General features: G+C 36.9%; 1 protein-coding gene across 1 annotated transcript in view; it reads right to left on the bottom strand.

The window, feature by feature from the left end:
• Positions 1-1,451: 1,451 nt before the first annotated feature.
• The window catches only part of LOC142365578 (ADP-ribosylation factor-like protein 15), a 141,123-nt gene continuing 133,433 nt past the window's right edge, over positions 1,452-9,141 (bottom strand). Inside the window, exon 4 of the mRNA XM_075446473.1 lies at positions 1,452-2,358. Within this exon, the coding sequence (XP_075302588.1) occupies positions 2,141-2,358 (218 nt within the window). The 3' untranslated portion in view covers positions 1,452-2,140. The remainder of the gene's footprint in view (positions 2,359-9,141) is intronic.

The raw sequence follows: 9,141 nt of genomic DNA, 5'->3' as shown, positions 1-9,141 counted from the left end.
TCTGTGATTCTGTGAATTCTTCATTATTGTGATTTTAATCTAAAATAAGGTTATTTTTCAACATACCTATTGACTCAAATATGATTTTCTGAGTTTTACAGTCTCGTTAATATATGTAGTCTTTATTTCAACATGGTTCAGTTGAAATCATTTAGTAGCTATTTGAAAACAAATATGTGCTACTGTCACAAGAACATCAAAACAACTTACAAATATCTTTGACATGGGTAGGTGGAATAAATACCATACAAGCTGACATAAGAGAAATAAGAGGCACAATATTTAAAATGACATCTTAATTTATAGTTTCTAGAACGGTGTCAAATGTACTTTCTTGGTTTCATTTTAAAATTAAAAAAGATAGGAAACAGCCAACCAGCAACTGAACAAAGGAAAAAAGGATTACATTTACTGATTAGTATTTCAACTTAGCTTCTCCTGTAATTTTTCCTAATCACTTCAAAAATATTAAGTGTTTTCACCAATTATGCCTGCAAAATGAATTAGGTTCAATTGCATTTCATAAATTAAACAAATTAATTGGATATTCTTAAAAATAGTCATCAATTTGAACTATTCATTACATTGCTTAATAGTTACAGCATGCAGCTTCTACAATACTGTTTCTACCTAAGCAATGCATGGAGAAAACACATTAAAAATATAAAATTTTGAAAAACTGAAGCAACTGCACTTCCCAACAATAAATATAACTAACATCTGTTGCAGAAACTGCTTGGCACTTGTACAGTTTTGTGTATTCCTTTAAATATTCATTACTTCTTCCTAAATCTGTTTTTAGGTGAACAAGACCTAGAACTCGTAGATTCTATCCCTGCATCATTTCAGTTTATTTTTTTATCTAACTTGATATACTAAATCCAAATTCCTTATTTTGGGGTTTTTTTTGGTTTCGTTTGTTTTTTGTTTTGGGGCTGGCTTTTTTTTTCTTTCCTAAGCACGGTTTCTTGGAGGAAAGGATCAACAAATTAATAAAACATTTTACAGTATAGCATACATGATTCTCACTCTTTTCCTCTGATATTAAAAACATCATTATACCCCAGTCACATTTACATTTCTCCTTCTTAACACATAATAAGCTTAACATTTTATCCTCTATTTCTGTTTTGTAACTAAAGAGGCATAAATAGCAATAAAACAACACAGAATGTACAAAAAACCTATACTGTACAAATAGCAGTCATCCTACAGATCAATAAGTTTTGCATTGAATTGAATTGGCATTCTTCAAATATATCATCTTTTCAACAAAAGCGCATCTAAGAAAGCAACAATTTTAAATACAAAGCAGCAACACAGTAAGGTGCTGAAACAGTTTTGACTCTGCCGTAGTAAAAAACACCACTCATGGAAGAAACAGGAGATTTCACATACAATCTTTAATAGGAAGAATCCTTTAAAGGACATTTATGAACAGAATGACACAATCAAAGTTTAATTTCTTCCTATAACTTCAGAAGAATAAGTGGAGCTTCTCATGAAGAATTGGTAACTTTCAGCATTTCCTCAAAGGTATGTGACATGATAGGAATGTATATATGAAAAAATTTTCAGAAACTTAAGAGCAAATGGTACACTGAATAGAACAATTATATAATTTACTATGTGATATAGCTACAAATTAGACAAAAACATTACTCCTTAAAATAAGAAAATCAGAACAGGAATTGCAACTCTGCCCTCACATCAGTACATAACAGTTAAGAAAAAAGCTTTTATGTACAACTACCCATGGCTACAATCTATTAGTTTAAGCAGTTGCAAAGAATGGAGTAATGGCATAATGCAAGATTAAAACTAATAGCAAATAAAAACACAAGCAAAACAAAAAATCATTGTCCCAGCAGCTTTTGATAAGAGTAGTTTAAAAATATTTTTTTTTCCTTAAGCAAAATCTGTTGAAAGCAAGAGAACAGTGTTTGTATCCAAGTATTATTTATCTGTTTTCCTGAACAACTAAGCCTGTAAAGCGTGCATTGGATTAAGTTCTTAGGGGATGGGACTGTTCTCAGTCTGTGTACTTACAGCAAAGAGTGACTAAGGATGTCAGGGTAATATGTAATACTGGGTCAGTGATGTGCAGATAGTAAATACAAACAGGCAAGATGCTGCCACATTAACGTACCTCTTGTATGGAGCGAGCTGCTGGCTTGTCTTGATGATTGGCCAGTATTAAAAACGGCAAAGTACATAACTGTGGGTGCTGGAGAGCAGAATGCAGTTCATTCCTAGCAGTTTCTAGATCATCTTCAGAGGAGGCACTGTCTAATACAAATATTACCCCTTGGGATCCTTGGTAGTAACGACTCCAATATTTCCTGATATTGTCAGTCCCTTTCAAGACAATAATAAGAACTAATTAAAACAAGTATAGTTAAACAGATTTAACACTTGTATCTGAAAATAACCCTTCTACTTAGAACAATCAAAGCAATGGACTAAATTTTCTCTCCTAAATATGCATCATTGAAAGAATAAAAAGGAAAAATGCAACCATAAATCCAACACACACACACAAATGTCAAACTAACATTGCTTAAATAAGAAAAAACTTGACTCAATGCAGTTTATCCCTGAAAGTTTCTGCTCCATTAATGAGTACTGGCAGAACTGCCATGCTTCCAGTGCCACCTAGCCTAACCATATACCTTCTCACTGAAATATCTTGGTATTAATATATAAACCTTTGCCCATTCTTTTTTCCTCAGCCCCGCAGCTCCTTGCCATAACCTGTAGCTTCTGTCATGCCAGTTGCTCATTTGTGAGCATGACAAGGTCTTCCAGTTTATCTCCAAACTATCAGGAAAACACTTCATAACTGGAAAAAAGGTGTCAGGAAAGCCTATTAACGTTGTAATTAGACACTTAATAAGGAGAATGATGATAGAATAGTGAGCTAAACAGTAACAACATGCAAAGGCATTCATTTCAACTATTTTTGCTCTGTCAACCACACTAAGGATTCTGGAAGAGCCCAACAGTAGACATATGAGAGACAATACAGGCTTTTGTGCCTCAGTAATTTTTAGGACACAGTTCAGCGGCACTCAGCCATCTCAACAGAAGCCAAGCAATAAAGTTATCTATAGAAAGCTTTTGTCTCCCCTGGAGAGCAGTATATGCTTGTAATATTGAGGTAGGAGAAAAAAAATAATTGTATTTGACAGCTATCAAACTATCTAAACTATGATTTGGATATGGGCTATTCTTTGTATGTCTGAATCTGGCACTACACTCATGAGGACTAACATTAAAAAGCAAAGAGCAGCAGCATGAAAGCAAGAAAGCTTGACATGTCTGCAAGATAGTGATTTACAGAAATGTGCTGAAAGTATGCTTTACAGACACTATTCTTACTTTGAGATAGAGAGAAGTGAACTTTAATGTAGACACAGATACCAAGCGCTGATAATAATAAAACTCAATTTTTAGTGAAACAAAACAACTATATAATAGTTCTGACCAAAATGTAGGCACAAAATGAGAATTTAATGCAACATAATTACTATAACATTGATATGATACTTAAAATAGTCACTGAATTTGTACACTGTACAATAGAAAAGACAGCCACTAAACAAAGGTGAAGAAATCAATACTGAAGAAGGAATTTACACCATGCACTTTAGGCATCCAACTCAGACTTTTCAAATCTCGCCATATGGAGTTACTCCCTTCTCTGTACCAGCCACACTAGAACCTTAAGCACTCAGTTTCTATATTCTGCACCTAGCACAATTTAGGTGCCTAATGAATGTTGTGAACACACACGTTTTCCTACAGAGGGTATTGAAGTCAGACCTGAACAGTGTTTTTCTGCAAGAGATCTAAAAAGATGGTTAAAGGTAAACGGTCATGGGATTTAGTCAAGACCTTGCTTAATTTAACCAGACTCATAAAGTAGCAACACCCAGATAGGGTGGGTGTTTCATTTATTTTATCAACTTCTGAAGATCAGCATTATTTATATAGAAGAGGGATTGCATTGAAAGCTAATTCTATGTTTCTGTACCACCATAATATCTATTAGTTGTACTTGTAAAGAATTTCATGGCATCTGTTAGATGTCCCAGTCTTTCCAAACAGCTGTCTATGTCAGAACCAAGTAGAGCAAGTTGCCAGAGGGACACTATTCACATAGCCACACACAGCAGTGTTGCAGGCTTCTGAAGTATCATATTACTTCAAAAATTGGTAGAGAATCATTTTCAGTGAACTGAAAGGCCAACACCATGATCAGTTCTTTGAAGGTCTTTTTCTTTTTTCCCCTAGCAATAGAACTTCTGTCTTATCTACTCTAAGCTTCGGTCAGCTACTTTTCAACCACATGTTGCTGCCAGACCTTGAGTGTGGTGAACTGCAGACTATCTGACCTCTTGTATCCAGGCACACGGAAGAAAGCAGCACATGGATCCCTACATGAGACACTGGAGCCAGAAAAGCAGTATGCTGATTTGTTGACCTTATGGCCCTGTGTTTTTGGTTCAGGTTCTTTAGCTGGTGAACTTTGTTTCTCCACATCAACTGTCCCAAAAGAAACACCACCAAAGCATAGTAGTCCTTTTCTCTCCAGCCCTGGCCAGTCACCATGGCATAGTTCTAAGAACCACCTAATAATGCCCAACAAAACTTGGTATTTCATTCAAGATTTTCTATTAGAATAGTGACCTGCTCTGAACTTGCTTACAATTCAATTATGATAAAATCATAGCCTGAGGTTTAAGAATAAAAAAATTTGTACTAAGAAGACAAGAAAGAAGACTGAGAAAGTCTGTACCTTGGGTTGCCATTTTAACTCATTTTTTCTGGCAAATGCACTTGAAAAATAATTCTTGGCATCAATAAGCTATTAGCAACTGGAAATCACAGTTTCTACAAGACAAATAAGCTTATGTTCTTTTGCCTTAACTCTTCATATCCAGGGAGCATAATCTGTTCTCAGCTTCTTTCTCCAGAGCATTAGGTAGTATGTTGTGGTTCTATCCTGGGCAGGAAACGCTATCCTGTGAATAATGATCTAGCCATCGCACTTCACAGTATGACAAATTTAGTTTTACAGAGCAAGCAGTTATTTTTAAAGGTATAGATTAGCACAGACTATCCTATGAATTAATCTTTTCCTCTATTCCAAAGATTTCTAAGACAGGGAAATTCAAAGTCTGAGTTCTCCGACAATCCAGAATGTATCGTGCGTCCATTAAACATCCTCAAGGCTCTCAGAGACTACTGGAATGAAACCAGAAACTTAACTGGCACCCAAAATGTCCTATAAAATAATAGTAACACAGGAGATAAGCATTTAGGTTGGTCAGCCTAATACCATGTGTTGCTCTAACAGCTTCGCAGGCACATGGCTGTTTCTTCCTCAAAGCATCAGAAAACCATAACAACAATTCACATTAGACCTAGGGAACTTGTTATGCGAGAGGTTCACTGAAACGTGACATTCAGTGTAGTATTTTGCTCAGAGGCAGGCAAGAGCCAGGACTCGTGCCCAGTCATACGATTTGTTTCCCTTGGCAATGAACAACGAACCCACACAAGTCAAAAGTCCTGTGATCTGACTAAAACATCTCATTTACAAATAAATTGGGGAAAACAAACAACCAACCCACCACAATACAATCATGCTACTTACTAGAAAAGAAAAGATAGTATTCAGTCATCAAATATAGATTTTAATTACTTTTTATGAAGGGAAACAAATAACCTCTCTTCTTATAGAAAATCTATGAGGTGCTGTAATTAAAAACCCCAGTCATTCAGCATTACTACAGAGCAGGTTTATTCAACTAACTGTTCAAAATTTTAAAAAGTTTTATTTTGTAATTTTTAAAATATCAAATAAATAAATTATTTTTTATTATCAACCAAGGGTATACTGTTTCCATATTAACACAGTTTATTATTTTTATCAATGCCAATAAGTACCCTCTCAAATGCCCCTTGGAAGCTGGAGGGAAGAGTTTGAGAGTTATGTGCAGTTTAATACACATCCAAAACAGGTTGCACAATGATGCACTCCTGTAAATATTATGCAAAATGTAGAGCTGCAGATCTTCCTTTTAACTATGAATACTTCTGTTTACATCTTCATTCACAGCAGTCTGAGGCTACCTTCAATTCCCTCTATTTCAGTACTTTCAGGAGAACAGAACATATCATTACAGAAAAAAAAATCACTGAAAGCAATTTAAAGGCGTCAAATTTTTTAGTTGTCAAACTTGCAGCAAGTCTCCACCACGAGCACAAATGTCACACAGCCCTTGCTTTAAGATAGTCTAGCCCATGCATGAAAGCTCTTATTCACCTCAAAACAGAAGGAGGAATATATCACAGCTCTGAAGAAGTTATATTTTCAATCCAGGGAAGGACTTTTTTTTCCTTCCCACCAAAAATAGTTAACCTGGGGCCATGAAAGAATGCAGGCTGCAACCAGTTTTTGTACCACTTCAAATATAACATCCACTCACCTGAAATAAAGACACCTACCTATTTTGAAGGTTATATAGTTGATAAAAAGTTACATAGTTCATTCCTCTACTGATATTAAGCAGTTTATAACTAGCAAAAAGATTAAAAGATAACAAGGAATATGTCAAGTGCACCACAAATCTTCTTGCCTGAAAGACTGCCCCATTGGTGGGGGAGTAAGAAGGAAGGAAAGGGAAAAAATCCCCAAAACTCTTGCATGTTCTTGTAAAATTTTTAAATATATCCTACCCCCTCCCCAAAAAACTTTATGAAAAGGCTTTTGAAATAACTGTTTTGAAATCTACATAGCATTTATAATTTCACTTTCCATCTCTTCCTCACAAGGAAAACTGCCATGTTTTCTTAGGTAATCAGGAAGATGCTTGAAATTTTAGAAATCTTAACACATTTTTAAGAGATCTGGCTGCTTCTTATCTATCTCAGGCATACTTTCTGTTTATATCTCCCAGTAATTCCCTTGAAGAAATACAGCATAAAGATTTTTAATTTTTTAATGAGCTATTTTTCAACCTGTTTTCTCCTTTTTATTACAAATGAAGTTATAAATCCTTTCTAAGATACCCACTTTGCATGTACATGCAATTTCTCCATATTGACAGACACATCCACACACAGATACAGAAGTTTCTTGCGAGTGTAATATCAGTCACCCTTCAATGGCTATTTTGTATTGCTACTGCTTATTGCTAAGCAGCAATACAGATGCTAATCCAAAACCTTCCTGAAGGTTCAAAAGTTACGAGACTTTTGGTTCCTAGGGTTTAAGACCAAGAGATCATAGCCTGCTTTCTCCAGCTTTTCAGGCACTGTACTCCTGCAATCATACACAAAGCATGGCAACAGGGAACTGGCAGGTTTTTCCCTCCAAGAGGAACATTTTGACATTGCTAGATCAGCTATATTCACAGCAGCAATTGAACAACTCTCTGAACAAACAGCGTAAAAGAAACAGCCCCCAAAATGCTGAGAAATAAATATTCTCCCTTTATCTTCAATATATACAAAAAAAATAAATATGCATAATTTATTGTGCTTATTTCTACTTTTCTTATCAAACTGAAGTTTATGGAAACCATCTTGGTAATTTCTTGTCTGCCTTCCAGGCTTCCCCAGTGAGATTAATCTGGAAGTCAAGCCTTCAGTATTTTCTCTATTAGGTAGCTTAGGTGCTGTCTCCAACTTTGAATCTCCACCGATTCAGACACTTAAAATTCTTAGAACAACATTTAGGTCGCAAGTACTTGGAACTTTTAAAGCCATCATATTTAAAATGGTCTGCAAAAAGTCAGTTTGATCTACTTAAGCACATGTTTTACACTAACATCTTAAAATAAAACATTCAATTTCAAACAAAAATCTCCTGTTCTAGTCAGGACCATGAAGTTAATTAAAAGTTCATAAAATATCTAACAGATTATTTTAAAAGAAGGATAAGAAAACATGTGCCCTGCAATATGCTGTAAGATTTATTTAAATCTGAAACTTTAATAGTTTGCACTAGGTGGCTGTGGTGGTACGGCCCCCCATCATCAGACCTCCCAGCAATTTCAGAATCAGCCGACATTGTGTTCTTGCCTGTACTGCAAAAGCAGTGATCTGGGATAACTTGGAACTTTTCTTGTCTTTGTACAAGAGCAGTGAGTTGGGCTGATCAGGCACCCCCTGACCAAACCTGGAACTCCTGGTGCCTGGATTGTACCTGCTTGGTAAATGTCAGAACTGTACAGTCTGGAAAGTACTGGAATTGTATGGTTGCTGTCAAGATACCAGAATTACCTCACAGAAACCTTACTGAACCTACCAGCATAGAAATGGGCTTCACTTCATAATTTTAAATCTATGTGGATTCAGAATCAAGGAATCATAGAATCATAGAATCACAGGTTGGAAAACACTTCTAAGATCATCAAGTCCAACCATCCACCCAACACCACCATGCCTACTACACCATATGCCGAAGTGCCACATCTACATGTTTTTTGAACACCTCCAGGGATGGGGACTCCACCACCTCCCTGGGCAGCCTGTTCCAATGCCTGACCGCTCTTTCAGTAAAGAACTTTTTCCTAATATCCAACCTAAACCTCCCCTGACACAACTGGAGGCCATTGCCTCTTGTCCTATCACTAGTTACTTGGGAGAAGAGACCAACACCTGCCGCACCACAACCTCCTTTTGTGTAGTTGTAGAGAGCAATAAGGTCCCCCCTCAGCCTCCTCTTCTTCAGGCTAAACAGCCCCAGCTCCGTCAGCTGCTCCTCATTAGGCTTGTTCTCTAGACCCTTCAACAGTTTCATTGCCCTTCTCTGGACACACTCCAGCAACTCAATGTCTTTCTTGTAGTGAGGGGCCCAAACATGAACACAGTACTCCAGGTGAGGCCTCACCAGTGCTGAGTACAGGGGCACGATCACTCCCCTGCTCCTGCTGGCCACACTATTCCTGCTACAAGCCAGGATGCTATTGGCCTTCTTGGCCACCTGGGCCCACTGCTGGCTCATGTTCAGCTGGCTGTCGACCAACACCCCCAGGTCCTTTTCTGCCAGGCAGTTCTCCAGCCACTCTTCCCCAAGCCAGTAGTATTGCATGGGGTTGTTGTGACCAAAGTGCAGGACCCAGCATT

This window comes from Opisthocomus hoazin, chromosome W (assembly GCF_030867145.1).
Source record: "Opisthocomus hoazin isolate bOpiHoa1 chromosome W, bOpiHoa1.hap1, whole genome shotgun sequence".
Classification (NCBI taxonomy): domain Eukaryota; kingdom Metazoa; phylum Chordata; class Aves; order Opisthocomiformes; family Opisthocomidae; genus Opisthocomus; species Opisthocomus hoazin.
This window is presented reverse-complemented; position numbering and strand designations above follow the sequence as displayed.